General features: G+C 41.0%; 1 protein-coding gene across 6 annotated transcripts in view; it reads right to left on the bottom strand.

Annotated features, from left to right (window-relative positions):
• Positions 1-4880: 4880 nt before the first annotated feature.
• LOC100896588 (uncharacterized) overlaps positions 4881-21944 on the bottom strand; it is a 29746-nt gene continuing 12682 nt past the window's right edge. For 3 of the 6 annotated variants that reach the window (XM_078361970.1, XM_078361967.1, XM_078361971.1), the window contains 2 exons: positions 21843-21938; positions 4881-7552 (listed from right to left, as the gene is read on the bottom strand). In XM_078361970.1, coding sequence (XP_078218096.1) covers positions 5580-7552; positions 21843-21938 — 2069 coding nt within the window. In that variant the 3' untranslated portion in view covers positions 4881-5579. The remainder of the gene's footprint in view (positions 7553-21842; positions 21939-21944) is intronic. The other 3 variants (XM_078361969.1, XM_078361974.1, XM_078361968.1) reach the window with 2 other exon arrangements.

Below are 21944 nucleotides of genomic sequence, written 5' to 3'. Positions count from 1 at the left end.
GGAAGTGGGACACTGGAAGGACAAGTGCCCCCAGTTGACAGAAAAACAAGGTGATCTTAAGCAGGAGGCTTCAGACCAAGGTGAAGGAGCTCTGTTCAATCTAATAGAAGGGCCACTGGACTGAAGGGGGCTGGGCTCCTTTGCCCCCAAAGAGTCCATGGTCTGGATGACAGTCCTGTAATGCCCCTATCGAAGGAAACAACTAATATCGTTGGAGCTACTGGGGTGTCAGAGCAACAGTCTTTCTGTTCTCCTTGGACCTGCACAGTGGGAAGCCATGAGGTTATATATCATTTCTCGAACAAGATGGATTGTCCCCTGCCCGCCTTGAGAAAGTCCTGCTATGCAAAGTGAGAGCTACTACTATCACCTTCACTGATACAACTCCCTGCAGCTAAAACTGCCTCAAGCATGGATTATCATGGCTCTCACAGTCCCTTGGGAGGAGGGGTGGAGACTCTTCCTAACTGAACCAGGACAAAAATTAACCCCTTGCTCTACCCACGCAATAGCCACAGGTACACACAGAGGACAATCCACCAGGACCGGCAATCAACCAAGCCCCTGTACTCATTAAAAATCAAGCCTGTGGTTCAGCCAGGTAGGCAAAAGCAATATCCAGTTACCTAAGAGGCCCTAAAAAGCATTCAGGTCCACCTAAAATGCTTAAAAGACTATGGAAGGCAGGGTGTGGTGGCTCACGCCTATAATCTCAGCAGTTTGGGAGGCTGGATCACGAGGTCAAGAGTGTGTGGATCATGAGGTCAAGAGATCAAGACCATCCTGGTCAACAAGGTGAAACCCCATCTCTACTAAAAATACAAAAATTAGCTGGGCATGGTGGCACGTGCCTGTAGTCCCAGCTACTCAGGAGGCAGAGGCAGGAAAATTGCCTGAACCCAGGAGGCGGAGGTTGCGGTGAGCCGAGATTGTGCCATTGCACTCCAGTCTGGGTAACAACAGTGAAACTCCGTCTCAAAAAAGAAAAAAAAACAACTATGGAATTACACTTCCTTACCAGTCTCCATGGAACCCCCACCTCACTCCCCACTGCTAGTCTGTTCCTAAACCAGTGAGTGAAGACCGCAGGCCAGTGCAGGAAAATGCATATGGTTAATCAGACTACAGTGACTTTGTGCCCACTTGAACCCAGCCCATACACACGGTTGGGATTATTGCCAGCAGAGGATAGTTGGTTCACTTGCTTGGACTTAAAAAATGCTTTCTTTAGCGTTGGACTGGCCTCAGAGGATCAGAAACTATCTGCGTTTCAATGGGAGAATCCAGAAACAGGTGTGACCACCCAGTACAACTGGACCCGGCTTCTCCAGGGGTTCAAGAACTCTCCCAACATCTTTGCGAATGCACTAGTCCTGTGACCTCCAAATGGTTCTTGCTAAGGACTTAGGCTGCATGCTGGTCCAACAAGCTGGTGACCTTTTATTGGGACACCCCCAGGTCAATCAGGTGCACTAAATAAACAGATGCCTTACTTTGGCACCTGGAGGACTGTGGGAATAAGTATCTAAATAGAAAGCCTGGATTTGCCAACAAGTGCAGTATCTGGGGTTCACGATCCAGCAGGGAAACGGAAGTCTAGGAGCAGGGAGGAAACAAATCATTTTCAACCTGCCAGAACCCAAAATTAAAAGGCAGATGAGAGAGCTCCTGGAAGCTGTGGGTTTCTGTAAATTTCGGATTCCAAACTTCGTAGTATCGGCCAAACCCCTATACAAAGTGGCAAGGTGGGGAGAGACAAGAGAGCCTTTGAATGGGGATTCCAACAGTGGCAGGCCTATCAGAAACTAAAGGCACAACTTTTGTCAGCCCCAGCCTTGGGGTCACCTGATTTAACAAAGCTTCTCATGCTGTATGTGTCAGAAAGGGTGTTGGGGTCCGGCACATCTGCTGGGGGGCTACAGACCTGTGGGAGTCCCCGAGACCGCCAACGTACATGTCTCATTCAACCTAAGTGAGAAAGTGCGTGGAAGTGAAAGAAAATAGTTAAGTGGAGTCTGGAGGTCTGCGTGACTTATGGTCAAAACGCAGCAAATTTATTTTTGTGCATTACAGCTTCCGTACGTTTTTTCTTGTTACATTTACATTTACTTAATCGCAGCAGAAAAAGGGGTAAACAGAAAGGAAATAAAAACTCCACAAAAATAGTTATCAGGGGCCTGTGGTAACTGCTCACAAAGTAGTTCAAGGGGGCTTTCGATAATAGTCTACAAAGCAGTTTGTTTTTCAAAGATACCCAGTGCAAACAAACAATGGCGCCTTCAAGGTGGCTTGTTAAACTTGTTTTCCATCAGGAGTTAGATCAAAGGCTTAGCTCCAGGGAAAACATGGGCAGGGGTCTCTGCACCTCTGAAGCATCTCAATTGCAGCAAGTTTTATTGCTTACACAGAGACTGATGGGGACATGAAAGCAGACAGCACAATGTCCTCATAAACTGCAGACCTTTGATTTGCATTCTGTTTTTGCCTCAGTGACTCAGCCCGTGGCCTTTGTCTCAGCTCGACAGCCCTCAAGATGGGGGAGTGCAGATAGGTCCAGCAGCCAAGATGGGGCAAGTCACTCTAACTGTTTCAAGCCCTTGGCCCAAACACCACACAAAAGGGAAAAAATGGCAGTTAAAGTTCTAACACCAATTCTGAAGCAATATTTAAATATCAAAGCAAACCACACAGGAGTGACTCTAACAAATACCAAAGGACATCATTGGTTAAAAAATGCTACGATACCTGGGCGCAGTGGCTCAAGCCTGTAATCCCAGCACTTTGGGAGGCTGAGGCAGGTGGATCATGAAGTCAAGAGATCGAGACCATCCTGGTCAACATGGTGAAACCCCGTCTCTACTAAAAATACAAAAAAAAAATTAGCTGGGCATGGTGGCACATGCCTGTAATCCCAGCTACTCGGGAGGCTGAGGCAGGAGAATTGCCTGAACCCAGGAGGCGAAGGTTGGAGTGAGCCGAGATTGCGCCATTGCACTCCAGCATAGGTAACAAGAGTGAAACTCCATCTCAAAAAAAAACAAAAAACAAAAAACCACAAGTATTTTGGACAGGAGTGGTGGCTCTCACCTGTAATCCCAGCACATTGAAAGTCCAAACAAGGTAGATAACCTGAGGTAGGGAGTTTGAGACTAGCCTGACCAATGTGGAGAAATCCTGTCTCTATTAAAAATACAAAATTAGCTGGAGATGGTGGTGCATGCCTGTAATCCCTGCTATTCAGGAGGCTGTGGCACGAGAATCACTTGAACTTGGGAGCCAGTAGGAGCATTGAGCCAAGGTAGCACGGTTGCACTCCAGCCTGGGCAACAAGAGCAAAACTCCATCTCAAAAAAAAAACAAAACAATAACAGGTATTGTTGTCTTTCAGCCAGACTAATCACCTGTCTGGAGCAAGGAAAAAAACCTTAGACTATAAAGAGACATGAGATGATTGCCAAGTCTTCAGGTGGTGCAAGTAAAAGAAAGATGCCAGATAACAAAGATAAAAGGTCCCAAGATCAAAGAGAAAGCCAATCCCTAAAATGAGATTTGGGAAGCTCTGTTCGAAAGGATTCTTTCCTGGGCAGATGGGATTTTTGTCTATTTTTAATTTTGTTCTCACAAAGAGGCATCTCCTATCTTATGTTTTTAAGTTCTCTAAAAATTCTACTTTTCTTTCAGTGGGATTCCTTCAAGTCCACGGTGAACTCCAAAGTCCTCTTCATGACATTCAGACTGCACAATCTGGCTGTTTTTCCATTGTTTTGGGGACACACAAATATCTGCATGATTTGGAGAAACTAAAACTATTTTTTAAGTTCTCGTTTTGCATCAGTTATGAAATGTGAGAGTAGTACTTCCTGTTGCATTTTTCTGTTTATTTCTTGCAGTCTGTTCTGTTTCATTACTATGTAGTCTTGAAATATAGTTTGACATCGTAAGTATGGTAGCCTTCTGCTTTGTCTTTTTCCTCAAGATTGCTTTGCTGAATCAAAATTTATTTTAGTTTCATGTAAATTTTAGATTTTTTTTTACATTACTGTCAAATAAATACCACAGCACTTTTGATAGAAAGTTTATTGAATTTTTTTGAGATGGAATCTTACTCTGTTGCCCAAGCTGGTGTGAAGAGGCATGACCTCAGCTCACTGAAACCTCTGTCTCCCGGGTTCCAGCAATTCTTCTGCCTCAGCCTGCTGAGTAGCTGGGATTCTAGTTGCATGCCACCACACCCAACTATTTTTCTTTTGTTTTTAGTAGAGACAGGGTTTCACCATGTTGGTCAGGCTGACTTCGAACACTTGACCTCATGATCCACCTGCCTCAGCCTCCCAAAATGTGTGGATTACAGGCGTGAGCCACCAAGCCCAGCAAGTAACATAATTTCATGAGTGATTTCCCAGCACAGTCACACATTTTCTTTTCTTTTCTTTTTTTAGAGACGGAGTTTCGCTCTTGTTACCCAGGCTGGAGTGCAATGGCACGATCTCGGCTCACCACAACCTCCACCTCCTGGGTTCAGGCAATTCTCCTGCCTCAGCCTCCTGAGTAGCTGGGATTACAGGCACACACGACCATACCCAGCTAATTTTTTTGTATTTTTAGTAGAGACGGGGTTTCACCATGTTGACCAGGATGGTCTCGATCTCTTGACCTTGTGATCCACCCACCTCGGCTTCCCAAAGTGCTGGTATTACAGGCTTCAGCTACTGCACCCCGTCGGTATATTTTCTTACACTCAAGAGGAAAGCATTAGACAGCAGGTGTGCAACAGACAGGGAATCCAGAGTATTATCATAGAATGTTGCCAACCCACCAGAACAAACTTTTAATATAGACTCTGCTACTGTTGTTATCTACATAAACAAAGATATAATCTGCAAACAATAACTACTTTCCATTTTATTCATTACAAATATTAACTTTCCCTTATCTTTTCCTTATGTACAATTTTATACATTCACACACACATAGAACATTAAAAATATATCCAATAATTCAATTTTGCTTAAATTATTAAAATACGTGTTAAAAATAATTTTCTTTGTTTGAAGAGGCCTTTTATTGTTGTACTTCAGAGTGTTATTTCTGTAGATAATGTTGCCTGTGCTTTAAGAGGCAGGTGCTGGGGAGCATCCGAAATATATTTCATTAAATTTTACATTAATAAATTCAATAAAAAGTAGAAAGAATAGATTGTTTCAGCATTTGCAAGGTGTTTAGTTTTCTATTAGTCACCTAATTAAAATAACGTGTTTTGTTCCAATAATTGTGTTTCTTAAAATATGTACAAACTCCAATTCACACACACACTTCATTTCTTACACCTAAGGTTTATCTTCACTATGAATCCTCTTATGTGCAATAACATGTGCAGTCCGCTTCAAAGCTTTTCCACAATCTTCACATCTGTAGGGTTTCTCTCCAGTATTAATTTTCTTATCTGCAATTAACGTGTGCAGCCTGCTTGACAGCTTTTTCCACAATCTTCACATCTGTAGGGTTTCTCTCCAGTATGAATTTTCTTATGTGCAATAACGTGTGCAGCCTGCTTGACAGCTTTTTCCACAATCTTCACATCAGTAGGGTTTCTCTCCAGCGTGAATTTTCTTATGTCTAATAAGGTTAGAGGAAACTGAAAAGGCTTTCCCACATTCTTCACATCTGTAGGGTTTCTCTCCAGTATGAATTTTCTTATGTCTAATAAGGTTAGAGGAACGTGAAAAGGCTTTCCCACATTCTTCACATCTGTAGGGTTTCTCTCCAGTATGAAGTTTCTTATGTGCAATAATGTTTTTGGCCTGCTTGAAAGCTTTTCCACAATCTTCACATCTGTATGGTTTCTCTCCAGTATGAATTGTCTTATGTCTAATAAGCCTAGAGGATTTCGTAAAGGCTTTCCCACATTCTTCACATCTGTAGGATTTCTCTCCAGTATGAATTGTCTTATGTCTAATAAGCCTAGAGGATTTCATAAAGGCTTTCCCACATTCTTCACATCTGTAGGGTTTCTCTCCCGTATAAACGTTAAGTGTACTAAGGCTTACAGATTTGGTAAAAGCTTTGCCACATTCTTCATATCTGTAGGGTTTCTCTGCAGTATGAATTTTCTTATGTGCAATAAGGTTCGAGGACTTCTTAAAGACTTTGCCACATTCTTCACATCTGTAGGGTTTCTCTCTAGTATGAATTTTCTTATGTGCAATGACATGTGCAGCCCGCTTGAAAGCTTTCCCACAATCGTCACATCTGTAGGGTTTCTCTCCAGTATGAATTTTCTTATGTCTAATAAGGTTAGAGGAATTCGTAAAGGCTTTCCCACATTCTTCACATCTGTAGGGTTTCTCTCCAGTATGAATTTTCTTATGTGCAATAATGTATGCAGTGTGCTTGAAAGCTTTTCCACAGTCTTCACATTTGTAGGGTTTCTCTTCAGTATGAGTTTTCTTATGTTTCGTAAGGATAGAGGAAGTTGTAAAGGCTTTCGCACATTCTTCACATCTATAGGGTTTCTCTCCAGTATGAATTTTCTTATGTTTCTTCAGGATAGAGGAAGTTGTAAAGGCTTTTGCACATTCTTCACATCTGTAGGGTTTCTCTCCAGTATGAATTTTCTTATGTGCAATAACGTGTGCAGCCTGCTTGAAAGCTTTTCCACAATCTTCACATCTGTAGGGTTTCTCTCCAGTATGAATTTTCTTATGTGTACTAAGGTTAGAGGATTTCATAAAGGCTTTCCCACATTCTTCACATCTGTAGGGTTTCTCTCCAGTAAGAACTTTCTTATGTGTACTAAGGTTTACAAATTGGGTAGAAGGTTTGCCAGATTCTTCACATCTGTAGGGTTTCTCTCCAATATGAATTCTCTTATGTGCAGAAAGGTTTGAGGAGTGCATAAACTCTTTGCCACATTCTTCACATTTGTAGGGTTTTACTTCAGTGTGAATTCTCTTATGTGCACTAAGGGTTTCCGATTGCTTAAAAGCTTGGCCACATTGCTCACATCTATAGAGTTTCTCTCCAGTATGAATACTCTTATGTGTAGTAACGTAAAAAGACTTCTTAAAGGCTTTTTCACATTCTTCCCATTTATAGGGTTTCTCTGCAGTATGAATTATCTTATGTTGAGAAAGGTTTGAGGACTGCTTAAAGACTTTGCCACGTTCTTCAAATCTGTACGGTTTCTCTTCAGTATGAATTTTCTTATGGGTAGTAAGGGTTAAGGACCGGATAATAGCTTTGCCACATTCTATATATGTGAAAAATTTTTTTCCAATATGTCTTATCTTATGTCTGTTGGAATTTGAAAACTTATTAAAGATTTTCACATATTTATCACATTGAAATACTGTTCTCTGGGTACTTGTCAAATTTTGGTTAAGTCCATTATAAACCGCTTGCTGCATATGACACTCATTCACACATTCACAGCTGTTATTTAACTGTAAATTGTCATGTTCACATTTTTCATATTTTCTCAGTATCATTTTTTGGAAAGAATCTTTAATCCCCTGCTCTGGCCAAAGGTCTTGGGCAAAATGAGAATGCATAACTAAAAGAAACAATAAAAACACATTACTTCAATTGCTAGGCTCAGATAAGTACACTTTACAAATCTAACATATAAAATTATACAAACTACAGAAGCGAGATGTCATAGTAAAATACTACAGGCTGTAATTTCTTCCTGGACGTATAAATGTAACAAAAACATACTGACCAAAATCCATTTGTAAAATATTTATAAGTGTGTTAAGTGTGGGAAGGACCCCAGGTGAGCCCAGTGCAAAGAGCCACATAGAAGAAACAGAAAAGTCTATTTCTTACACCCAACACAGGTGCTCCTCCTCTTCAGTATAACATTGTGCCTTTAAAAGTAAATTGCCAGCTGGGTACGGGGGCTCATGCCTATAATCCCAGCACTTTGGGAGGGTGACGGGGTGGATCACGAGGTGAGAAGTTGATGATCAACCTGTTGAAGATGGTGAAACCCCATCTGTACTAAAAATACAAAACATTAGCTGGGCATGCTTGTGGCACCTGTAATCCTGGCTACTCAGGAGGCTGAGGCAGAGAATTGCTGGAGCCTGGGAGGCAGAGGTTTCGGTGAGCTCAGATCATGCCACATGCAGCCTGGGTGGCACAGTAAGACTTCACGTTAAAAAACAAACAAACAAACAAACAAATCAAAAACCAGTAAAGTAAATTGCCAGAAAGGAATGATGTCTTATGCCTGTAATCTCAGCACGTCGGATAAACAAGACATGTCGATTACCTGAAGTCAGCAGTTTGAGACTAGCCTGACCATCTGGGTGGAATCCCATATCTAATGAAACTACAAAAAATTAGCCAGGTGTGGTAACAGGTATCTGTAATGCTAACTATTTGGGCTGAGGCAGGAGAATTGCTTGAACTGTGGAGGCAGAGACTGTAGTGAGCCAACATCATTTCACTGGACTTCAGTTTAGGTAACAGAGTGAGACTGTGTCACTCACACACACACACACAAAAATTTAGATTGCCAACTACTGGTTTCTTTTTAAAAAAAAAAAGAAATATATTGGCACATACATCTTTATTTCTCACTTCTAGGGGCCTCTGTAGACTTTGGTTAATGTCTCCCATGACATAAAATGCTGAAAGAAATCATGATATACATTGAAATGACAGTTTGAGTTCACTGAGTCTAAAAATAAATGATACAGAAGCAGAGAAAATGCAGTCCCCCGAACAGGAAATGGGTGTAGCAAGTAATGACTGATTATTAAGTATGAATAAGCCAATTTAACTAAAAACAAAACACAACATTTTGGATAAGACACATCCTAAAAGCATGTTAAATAATTTCCTAGAATGTCTAGCCAGGACAATTGTTTTCAGACTACACCAAGACAATACTGTATTATAAAGATCGGAAGAGGTAGTTTTTGTTAATGTCGAAATCTCAATCAAACACTACAATGTATGCAAAATGGCCCATCAAAAAAAGTATAAATTTTTCAAAAGCAACCATAAAAAGCATATAAAGTACTTTTTTTCTTTTGAGACAGTCTTCCTCTGTTGCCCAAGCTGGTGTACAGTGGTGTGATCCCAGCTCACTGAAACCTCTACCTCCCAGGTTCAAGTGATTTTCCTGTCTCAACCTCCCAAGTACCTGAGATTACAAGTGTATATCACCACCCCCGGCTAATTTTTTTTTGTAGTTTTTGGTAGAGACGAGGATTCACTGTCTTGACCAGGCTGGTATTGAACTCCTGACTTCATGATCCACTCACCTCAGCCTCCCAAAGTGCTAGGAATACAGGTGTGAGCCACTGTGCCTGGACCAGTAATTTAAAAAATTCCAAAGAAATTGAACAGCCAAGGCTTGTTGGCTTATTCCTGGAATCCCAACACACTGGGAGGCCAAGGTGGGAAAATAACGTGAAGGCAGGAGTTTGAGACCAGCCTGAGGCTGGGTGCAGTGTCTCACATGTGTAATCTCAGCATTTTAGGCTGAGGCAGGCGGATGACCTGAGGTCAGGACTTTGAGACCAGACTGATCAACATAGAAATACCCCGTCTCTACTAAAAATGCAAAATTTAGCTGGGCATACTGGTTGATGCCTTTAATCACAGCTTCTCAGGAGGCTGAGGCAGGAGAATCACTTCTAGGAGGCAGAGTTGCAGTGAGCGAAGATCACACCACTGCACTCCAGCCTGAGCAACAAGAGTGAAACTGCATCTCAATAAAAAAAAAAAGAGAGAGAGACCAGCCTAGCCAACATGGTGAAACCCTGTGTCTACTAAAAATACAAATATTAGCAGGGTGTGGTGGCATGTGGCTATAATCCCAGCTACGTGGGAGACTGACACAAGAGAATTCCTTAAACCCGGTAGGGAAAGGTTGCAGTGAGTAGAGATTATACCACTGCACTGCAACCTGGGAAACAGAGCAAGACTATCTCAAATATAACATAAAATAGGCTGGGCACGGTGGTTCACGCTTGTAATCCCAGCACTTTGAGAGGCAGAGGTGGGTAGATCATTTGAGCTCTAGATTTCAAAATCAGCCTGGTCAATGTGGTGAAACTCGTCTCTTACTAAAAATAAGTAAAATTAGCCAGGCTAGTTGCGGGCACCTTTTCCCAGCTAGTTGGGAGGCTGAGATTAAACAATGCCTTGAACCTGAGAGGAGGAAATTGCAGTGAGCCTAGATCACACCACTGAACTCCAGCCCGGGTGACAGAAAGTCTCCAATTCAGAAAAACTAATAAATAAATAAAATTGAATAATATTGACGAAGTGAAATAAAAACAGGGACAACTACCAAACATCAGAAAAAGGAGGATAACAACAAGAAATATTAAAATAGCAAAAAACAAAAACAGTGGATATACAAAATACAAAAAATAATTGAAAAACTTCTTAAGAAAAAAAACGGGCTGGGCACAGTGGCTCACACTTCTAATCCGAGCTCTTTTGGAGGCCGAGGTGGGCAGATCATGAGGTTAAGAGACAGAGACCATCCTGGCCAACACAGTGAAAACTGGTTTGACTAAAAATACAGATACAAAAAATTAGGCCGGGCGCGGTGGCTCAAGCCTGTAATCCCAGCACTTTGGGAGGTCAAGGCGGGTGGATCACGAGGTCAAGAGATCGAGACAATCCTGGTCAACAAGGTGAAACACCGTCTCTATTAAAAATACAAAAACTAATTGGGCATGGTGGCACATGCCTATATACCCAGCTACTCAGGAGGCTGAGGCAGAAGAATTGCCTGAACCCAGGAGGCGGAGGTTGCGGTGAGCCGAGATCGTGCCATTGCACTCCAGCCTGGGTAACAAGAGCGAAACTCTGTCTCAAAAAAAAAAAAAAATCGCCAGGTGTGGGGGCACCCGCCTGTAGTTCCAGCTACTTGGGAGGGTGAGGCATTAGAATCGTTTGAACATGGGAGGGGAAGGTTGTGGCAAGCTGAGATCATGCTATTGCATTCGATACACAGATATTTACATCAAACACATGTAGTAGTGAAATTTCAAAAATGATAGATAAGCAAATTTGGGGAGGTGCAAAATGAACATGATCTTTCATTTATAAGCATAGTCTCATGAGGTAACCAGTGCATTTATCAAAAAATTGTTTGCAGGTCAGAAGGAAACTGTGTGATGTTGTTAAAGTTATAATTTTTTTTAAAAGTTCTCAGGTGGGAAAAATATCATCAGCAAAATTTTGCTACCAAATAATAAGAAATCCTTCAAAATAACCACATCCTGAGGAAGTATATTGGCACTGCATATGCTCTATATATCAAAGATGCTGAAAGGAGTTTCTTTCACTGAAAATAGTATAGCAAGAAAACAACACAAAATCATATGAAAATATACAACTTTCTGGAAAAGATAATGCACATACACAAAAAATACAATTTCCTACTTAACATTATTATAATAGTGCAGAATATAATTTTAATTATTCTCTAAAATTTAAAAGCGGAGACTATAGATATTATTATAAACATCTGTTAAGGAATATACAACATAAAAATATAATTAGCAAAATCAACAAACTTGAAGGCAGATATAATGATGAAGAACTTTTGTATGAAAATGAAGTTAAATTTACCACATTCAAATATATTCTTGGATCTTTTAGAAGTTTTATGTAATCCCCAGGTATTACTAAGAAAATACCTGGGTTGGCGCTGTGGCTTTCGCCTGCATTCCTAGAACTTTGGAGACCAAGGCAAGCAGATCATGAGGTCAGGAGTTCAAGACTACCCTGGCCAACATGGTAAACCCTGTCTCTACTAAAAATACAAAATTAGCTGGGCATGGTGGCACATGCCTGTAATCCCCAATACTCGGGAGATTGAGGCAGGAGAACTGATTGAACCCAGAAGGCAGAGGTTACATTGAGCTCAGATCTTGCCATTGTACTCCAAACTGGGCAAAAAGACCCCCCCCAAAATAAACAAAAAACCTGTTACAACAAACCTATATAATATATAGGCAAGTGACACAAAAATACAGATATAATATTTATATAGGCAAACAAACACAAAAATATATTTTCAATAGACATGAGACATGTCTTTTTCATATTTAATTTTGCTCATGTCTTAAACTGTACAGTTAAATATTGTCATATACATTTATAATGTAAACTAAAAAATGAAAACACAATTAACTGGTGTGATGTGGCATACCAAAAAATATGTAACACTAAAATATAAAATTGGAAAACAAAATTAAAACATGAAATGTAGGTAGAGTACAATGGCCCACACCTGTAATCCCAGCACTGTGGGAGGCCGAGGTGGGTGGATCACTTGAGGTGGTAAGTTCAAAATCAGCCTGGTCAACATAGTGAAAATCCCTGTCTACTAAAAATACAGGCTGGGCATGGTGGCTCATGCCTGTAATCCAAGCACTTTGGAGGCCAAGGCAGGTGGATCACCTGAGGTTGGGGATTCAAGACCAGCCTGACCAACATGGTGAAACCCCATCTTTATACTAAAAAATTTAAGAAAAAGAAATAAAAATACAAAAATTACGTGGGTATAGTGCCAGGCATCTGTAATCCCAGCTACTTTGGAGGCTGAGGCAAGATAATCATTTGAACCTGAAAGGTGGAGGTTGCAATGAGTCAATATTGAGCCATTGCACTCCACTCTGCACAAGAGCAAAACTCCATCTTAAAAAAAAAATGGAGTGGCCGGACGCGGTCGCTCAAGCCTGTAATCCCAGCACTTTGGAAGGCCTAGGTGGGTGGATCACGAGGTTAAGTGATCAAGACCATCCTGGTCAACATGGTGAAACCCCATCTCTATTAAAAATACAAAAAATTAGCTGGGCGTGGTAGCGTGTGACTGTAATCCCAGCTACATAGGAGGCTGAGGCAAGAGAATTGCCTGAACCCAGGAGGTGGAGGTTGCGGTGAGCTGAGATCGCGCCATTGCACTCCAGCCTGGGTAACAAGAGCGAAACTCCGTCTCAAAAAAAAGGAATGTTGAAATCCTGTCTGTACTAAAAATACCAAAATTAGCTGGGCATGGTGGTGCACGCCTATAATACCAGTTACTTCGAAGGTCGAGGCAGGAGTATCATGTGAATCCAGGAGACGAAGGGTGCAGTGAGCTGAGATCATGTCATTGCACCACAGCTGGTGCAACAAGAACAAAACGCCATCTCAGGGCGGGCGTGGTGACTCACGCCTATAATCCCAGCACTTTGGGAGGAAGAGGTGGGCGGATCACGATGTCAAGAGATCGAAACCATCCTAGTCAAGGAGGTTAAACACTGTCTCTACTAAAAATACAAAAATTATCTGGGTATGGTGGTGTGCATCTGTAGTCACAGCTACTCGGGAGGCTGAGGCAGGAGAATTGCTTCAACCCAGAAGGCAGAGGTTTCGATGAGCCGAAATCGTGACATTGCACTCCAGTCTGGGTAACAACAGCGAAACTCCGTCCCAAAAAAAAAAAAAAGCTCAGAACTTCCCAATATTACTCAATTCAAAATTATTTTACCTCAAAAAGGAGATAAAAATAATGACTTTCTGGCTTATGCCCTTTTTGGCCTCAGCCTGCCTGCACCCAGGTGAAATAAAATAAAATAAAATAAATAAAAATAAAGACTTTCCAAAATAAAAGCTGAGAATGTTCATCACCACTAATACAGCCCTACAAAATATACTGCACAAGCCAGGCCACACTGGCTCATGCCTGTAATCCCAGCACCTTGGGAAGCTGAAGAAGCAGATGGATTGTCTGAGGTTAGGAGTTTGAGACCAGCCTGAATACCTGGTGAAACCCCTTCTGTACTAAAAATGCAAAAATTAGCTTAGCATGGTAGTGCACAACTGTAGTCTGAGTTACTCAAGAGGCTGAGAAAGAAGAATCACTTGAACCTAGAAGGCAGAGGTTGTAGTGAGTCAAAATTATGCCACTGGACTTCAGTCTTGGTGAAAGCAAGACTCCACCAAAACAAAATATATATAGGCCGGTGGCTCAAGACTATAATCCCAGCACTTTAAGGGGGCCACGACAAGTGGATCACCTAGGATCAGGAGTTCAAGATAAGCCTGGCCAATATGGTAAAACCCTATCTCCACTAAAATTACAGAAACAATTAGCTGGGCATGTGCACCTGTAACCTCAGCTACTTGGGAGGGAAGCTGAGGCAGGAGAATCGCTTGCACCTGAGAGGTAGAGGTTGCAGTGCGGCAAGATCTTGCCACTGCACTCAAGCATGGGTGACAGAGGGAGACTTCTTATCAAATATATATATATATACACACACATACACTACATGGAGCTCAGGCACCGTGGTTCATGTCTATAATCCTATAGCTTTAGGAGGCCAAAGCAGTCACATCATTTGAGTCCACAAGTTCAAGATCAGTCTGAGCAACATAATGAGACGCTCCATATAAAAATGAGAAATCTTAAAATGTGTCCATTATGTTGAAACTTAAAATAATGCTGAACAGCAACATAAGAGCACATGTAAATATAAGCGCTCCACTAAATGTCAATGTATGAACACATACAGAGTTTTTTACTATCAAATGATAATACAGGCTGGGCATGGTGGCTTCCACCTGTAATCCCAGCACTTTGAGAGGCCAAGGTGGGCAGATCACCTGAGGTCAGGAGTTTGGCATCATCCTGGCCAACATGGTGAAACACCAGGTATAGTACAAATACAAAAAACCAGCTGGGCATGGTGGCAGGAACCTGTAATCCCAGCTAATTGGGAGGCCTAGGCAGGAGAACTGTTTGAACCCAAAAGACGGACACTGCAGTGAGCCAACTTCATACCACTGCACTCCATCCTGAGCAACAGAGCGAGACTTAGTCTCAAAAACAAAACGAAACAAAATGATAGTACATAAAACCTTTAAACTTTTTTAATGCAACATAAAAAACACTATGTACATTTTCATGAATCTCTTATTAACATATACAACATATAAAATAATTCTAATATCAATAATCTGGAAAATAGAGAGGCATACTTTTTGTACTCAAATGAAGTTATGACATTAAAATATATTGTTTTAACATTAAGATGTATGTAGCCTATAATCCCAGCACTTTGGGAGGCCGAGGCGGGTGGATCATAAGGTTAAGAGATCGAGACAATCCTGGTCAACAAGGTGAAACCCCATCTCTACTAAAAATACAAAAATTAGCTGGGCATGGTGGTGCGCATGTAGTCCCAGCTACTCAGGAGGCTGAGGCAGGAGAATTGCTTGAACTCAGGAGGTGGAGGTTGCGGTGAGCCAAGATCATACCATTGCAATCCAGCCTGGGTAACAAGAGCGAAACTCCGTCTCAAAAAAAAAAAAGGGTATGTAATCTTCAGTTTTCAAGATCATTACAATGGTATTATTTATAGAAAATATGCAAAAGAAGTTAAAAAATAAAGCATGCTAGTACAAAATTAAATAAAAATTAAAAAGGCCAGGCACGGTGGCTCATGCCTGTAATCCCAGCACTTTGGGAGGCCTAGGCGAGTGGATCACGAGGTCAAGAGATCGAGACATCCTGGTCAACATGGTGAAACTCCATCTCTACTAAAAATACGAAAAATTAGGTGGGCATGGTGGCACGTGCCTTTAATCCCAGCTACTCAGGAGGCTGAGGCAGGAGAATTGCCTGAACCCAGGAGGGGGAAGTTGCGGTGAGCCGAGATCGTGCCATTGCACTCCAGCCTGGGTAACAAGGGTGAAACTCCGCCTCAAAATAAATAAATAAATAAATAAAAATTAAAAAGTAAAACAAGAAATGATAAAAATATAACTACTGGAAAAACATAAAACAATAACAATGTAACTGGTAATAAAAACTCACAGCTATAATCTCAACACTTCAGGAGGAGGAAGCAGGCAGGTCACCTGAGGTCAAGAGTTCAAGACCAGTCTGGCCATGATGGTGAAACCCCATCTCTACTAAAAATATAAGAAATCAGCTGGGGAAGATGGGGGGCACCAGTAATCCCAGTTATTTGGGAGGTTGAGGCAGGAGAATCACTTGAACATGGCAGATGGAGGCTGCAGTCAGCTGGGATCATGCCATTGTACTCCAGCCTTGGACAAGTGCAAAACTCTGTGTCTAAATAAATAAATAAAATTATATAAAGAAAAAGATATAGAATATCTGAGTGCTTTTTAAAAAGCATATAGTATGCCGCCTATAAGAGGCTCATTTTAGCATTGAGTCAAATAGGCTGAAAGGAACAGAATTTGTAAAATGTGCCAGGCGTGGCGACTCCTGCATGTAATCCCAGGACTTTGGGAGGCCGAGGCGGGCAGATCACCTGCGGTCAGGAGTTAAAGATCGGCGAGGCCAGTATGGTGAAATGTCGTCGTTACTAAAAAATAAAAATCTGCTTGGCGTGGTGGTACATGGCTGTAGTCCCAGCTACTCGGGAGGCTGATGCAGAACTGCCTGAACCCAGGAGGCAGAGATTGCGGTGAGCGGAGATCGCGCCATTGCACTCCAGCCTGGGTAACAAGAGCAAAACTCCATCTCAAAAAAATAAATAAATTACACAAACTGAAAAAAGGATTTGAAGAAACACACAGTCACAAATTTGTGGAGAAATAATTTCAAAAAACACAAGGACAGACAAAATCACTCACACCCATTAGAATGCCACTATACCCAGGCGCTGTGGCTCAGGTCTGTAATTCCAGCATGTTGGGAGGCCAAGGCAGGCAGACCATGAGGTCAGGAGATTTCACCATCATGGTGAAACCTGTCTCTACTAAAAATACAAAAAATCAGTGCCTGTAATCCTGACTACTTGGGAGGCTGAGGGAGGAGAATCACTGAAACCCAGGAGGCAGAGGTTGCAGTGAGCCAACATTGCATCACTGCATTCCAGCCTGGGCAACACAGTGAGATGCGCTACCTGGGTGGGTGGGGGGAATGAATGGCCAGTATACATTTTAAAAAAAACATCAGTGCCACCAATGCATTCCAGCCTGGGTGCAAGAGCAAGACTCCAACTCAAGGAAAAAAAAAAAAAGCAACACAGGATGTGGAAGACATATTTGAAAATTCATGTTTATTTTAGCAGCATTCACAAAAGCTAAAAGGCTGAAGCAACCCATATGTCCCTTGATCTGTAAAGATTTCAAAAGATGTCACATATATGTACAATGGAATATTATTTTACTTTAAAAAGGAAAATCTTGTCATATTTTAAGATGAACCTTGAGAATACTATGTCATGTGAATTAATCCAGTAACAAAATTATGAATACTGTATGACTCCACTTATGTAAGATATCTTAAGTAGTCAAAATTATAAAAACAGAAAGTGGAAAGTTTGTCTGTCAAGGGCTGGAGAGAGGGTAAAATGAACAGTTGTTACTTAATGGGTGTTAAGTTTTAGTTTTACAAGATGCAAAGTTTCTAGAAGTCTTCTGCATAACAATTTGAATATACTTAACATGCCTGAAATGAAGTTTTTCTTTTTCTTTTTGAAACAGGGTCTCTCTCTCTCTCACCAAAGCTTAAGTATAGTGGCACAATTTTGAATCCCCATTAATCTCCCAAGTAGCTGGGACCACAGCGGCACACCACCATGCTTTGCTATTGATTACATTTTTTTTATAGAGAGGAGTCTCCATATGTTGCCCAGGGTGGTCTCAAACCTTTGGGCTCCAGGAATTCTCCTGTTTGGGCATGAAAAATTTTGGGATTACAGATGAAAGCCATAATTATGCCTCACCCTCAAATGTACACTTCAATAGACTTAAAATGGTACATTTTATGTTACGTGTTTATAAACAATGTTTTTAAAGAAAAAAAAAACAGAATTATACATCCATTTGAAAATTACCTTTTTGTTTTGTTTTGTTTTGGAGATCGAATTTTGCTCTTGCTGCCCAGGCTGGAGTGCAATGTCATGGCAGACTGCAACCTCCCCCTCCCGAATTCAAGTGAATCTCCTGCCTCAGACTCCCAAGTAGCTGGGATTACAGCCATGCACCACCACGCCCAACTAATTTTTGTATTTTTTGTAGAGATGGGGTTTCTCCATGTTGGTCAGACTGGTCGCAAATAACCGACCTCCGGTGACCCATCTGAGTCGGCCTCTGAAAGTGCTGGGATTACAGGCGTGAGCCACTGTGCTCAACCTGGAAATTACCCTCAAATCACACAAGCATTTCTCTCAATAAATTATATATATATATATATATATTCATAGTTACACACATGGTGAAAATCGGACTATCGCCATGACTACTCACTTAGACAAGATAAAACTACCATCAATTGAAAATCAGCTAAGAAAGAATATAAATTAAGCCATATCCAAAATTGGAGTCATATTTGAAGATAAACACACAAACATATGTAATCTGATTGTGATAGACATGCATAATTTATCTCTTAATTAAACCTCAAATTGACTTAAAGTGTACAAACAGAATTGCAAATTGTCTAAAAATAGAATTCTTAAGTAAAACCAACAGACGCAATAAACTGAGGCTAGGAAACCGACACTCAGGCCAGGTGCGCTGGTTCACACCTGTAATCCCAACACTTTGGGAGGCTGAGGAGGGCAAATTACCTGAGGTCAGGAGTTCAAGACAAGCCTGGACAACATGGCAAAACCCAGTCTCTTTAAAAATACAAAAATTAGCCAGGAATGATTGCACATGCCTATAATCTCAGCTACTTGGGAGGCTAAGGCATGAAAATTTCTTGAATTCAGGAAGAGGTAGAGGTTGCAGTGAGCCAAGATTGCACCACTGCACTCCAGCCTGGGTGACAGAGGGTAACTGCATCTTAAAAAAAACAAAACAAAACAAAAAAACCCAAAAATTATGTAGGTAACTGCAATATTTAACTGTTACTGTGTACTCATCAGATACAGGTATTTTGAATCATTTCCATGCACGGTAAAGTAAAATTTTAGAGAATCTGCAGTTTAATAACAAATATGAGATTCTAATGAGAAACTTTTAATAAGTAATCATGTAGCTGGGCACAGTGGCTCAAGCCTGTAATCCCAGCACTTTGGAAGACCGAGTTGGTCAGATCACGAGGTCAGGAGTTCAACACCAGCCTGGCCAACATAGTGAAACTGCATCTCTGTTAAAAATACAAAAATTAGCCAGGCGTGGCGGCGTGTGCCTGTATTTCTAGCTATTCAAGAGGCTGAGACGGGAGAATTGCTTCAAACCAGGAGGCGGAGGTTGCAGTGAGCAGACATCGTTCCACTACACTCCAGCCTGGCAAACAAGAGCGAAAGTCCATCGGAAAAAAAATTGAAATGGAAAATACAAAGTAAGTATAAGGAGAGTGACTTCAGTAAGACAAAAACATTGAAAGTGCCTTACTTTCATATCCATATAGCAAAAACAAAATGTCACCCATCCTTGAAAAACAATGCCTTTTTGACAAAAATAGGCATTATGGCTCAAACCTGTAATGACAGCTATTTGGTACATTAAGGTTGGAGAACTGCTTCATTCCTGGATTTCAGACCAAGCTGGTTTATGTGGCAAGATGCCATCTTCAGAGTAAGTGCCTCTAACAGAGATTTGACATTCAGGGAGAAAGGTGTGAAATGCTGTGAAAGCTTATGATTGAAAAGTATTCTATTCAGAAGGCAGGCCCTCATTTGGGTTGAAAACTACAGGACCCCTGTTCTTGGTTACAGACCAGGATAGAGTTCACCCAACTTAGTCCCATTGAGAATTCTGTAACCATCCCAAACTTGTCCAGCCACAGGCTGGGAGAGGTTCTGCCATTCCAGAGACCAAAAGTAAGACACCATTTACAGCCATGTAGGCTGGCCTGCAGACCTTGGCCTTTACTCTAATGGGTGAAGAGGTTTAATGACTCAGTTTTGGTGCCCGAGCCAGTTTATGGTCAGTGCTGCCTATATAAAATCCCACAGTTACCTGTGAAAATGCTTTCTGGTACTCAGTGATAACAATACTTATCCACATCCTGATATAAGGCCCACTATATGCTGACCCTACTGCCAAAACATGCCCAAGTGTCTGCCCAATGGGAGCAAAGTCCTGAAGAATATGTAGTGTCTTCAAAATTAAAATGGGAATTACAACGACCCAAGCCCCTTAACAAACCAACTAAAGGTGGACCCTAGGGCAGACCCAGCAGCCTTGTGACCAAGCTACAACCCGTCTCCACTACAAGGTCAGAGGGCATCTTAGCACCCTAAGGGCCCAACCAAAGAAGATCTTTTTACCTTCTACAATCAGTTTATGAAAACTTGAAGAGGTGCTTTCTACATCAAATTCAGACACCAGTACAAACTATATTGTGCCCATGGTCAATGCTTCTATTCTAATGGAGCACTGGAGGTATGTGGCAGAAGAATTAGTCAAAGAACTAAAAAGGTCTATTGAAATTGAGAAAAAGTAAGTTAAAAGTTGCTGTTTTGGGCCGGGCGCGGTGGCTCACGCCTGTAATCCTAGCACTTTGGGACACTGAGGTGGGTGGATCACGAGGTCAAGAGATCGAGAGCATCCTGGTCAATATGGTGAAACCCGGTCTCTACTGAAAATACAAAAAATTAGCTGGGCATGGTGGCGTGTGCCTGTAATCCCAGCTACTCATTAGGCTAAGGCAGGAGAATTGCCTGAACCCGGGAGGCAGAGGTTGTGGTGAGCCAAGATCACGCCATTGCACTCCAGCCTGGGTAACAAGAGCAAAACTCCCTCGCGAAAAAAAAAAAAAAAGTTGCTGTTTTTAGATCACACAATCTTATCTAAAAATACATAAACAGTATATTAAAACCTGTTTAAACCAATAAATACAATCAGTAAATTAGCCATATATGAAATTAACATACAAGTATATGTATGGTTTCATACACTTAAACTATCTGATAAAGAAAAAAATAGAAACAAAAAAAGGAAGAAAATATCTTATTTACTAGAGTAATAAATAATAAATTTCTGAGAACAAAATTAACCAAGGAGGTAAAAATCCTTTACACTATAAATAATCAATGAAAAAATTAGAGAAGATCCAAATCAATTTTAAAATAGTTTATGTCTATGGATTCAAAGAATACATATTGTTAAAATGTCATATTATTAAAAGTTATCTATATATTCAATAAACGTGGATTTTCATAGGAAATAAAAAATATAATTTTAAAACTTACATGAAACTAAACTTTAAATAGCCAACGCAATCTTGAGGAAAAAGAACAAAGCTGAAGGATATCATACTTATAATTTCAAACTATTTTTCAAGATGATATTGTAATAAAAACAGAATGGACTGTGTAGGACAATGAACAAAAAATGCTACAGAAACTACTGCTCTCAAACATTTCAGATCTAATGCAAAAAAATAAAATAAAACAAATCAAAAAATAGTTTTAGTTTCTAAATATTATGCAAGTATTTGTGTGTCCCAAAACAAATTGAAAAGCAGCCAGACTGTGCAGTCTCTTATATGTCATAAGGAGTACATTGGCTCTCATTGAGTCTAAATTAGTTCAACAATTGCAAAAAGCAGTGTGGAGTGCTGGGTATTGTGGCTCACGCTTGTAATTTCAGCACTTTTGAAGGCTGAGGCAGGCGGATCCCCTGAGGTTGGGAGCTTGAGACCAGCCTGACCAATATGGAGAAGGCACACCTTGAAGGAAGCTCACCAAAAGAAAAGCAGAATCCTTAGAGAATATAAAAGCTAAGACAGAAAATGTCTCTTTGTGAGAGTAAAATTAAAAACAGCTGTCCAGAACTATTTTCTTTGGAACACAGCTTCCCACATCACATTTTAAGGGCTGGCTTTCTCTTCGACCTTGGACCTCTTATCTGTGTCTTCCATTGTATTCATTTTCACTGGCACCTACCAGGGGATGTGGCAATCATCTCATGACTCTTCACAGTCAAAGATTTTTTTTCTTGCTCAACACAGTTCATCAGGTCTTGGTTAGAGACAAAAATACCTGTAT

This window comes from Callithrix jacchus, chromosome 22 (genome assembly GCF_049354715.1).
Source record: "Callithrix jacchus isolate 240 chromosome 22, calJac240_pri, whole genome shotgun sequence".
Lineage (NCBI taxonomy): Eukaryota > Metazoa > Chordata > Mammalia > Primates > Cebidae > Callithrix > Callithrix jacchus.
The sequence above is the reverse complement of the archived record's forward strand: the minus strand, read 5'-3'. Positions and strand labels throughout refer to the sequence as shown.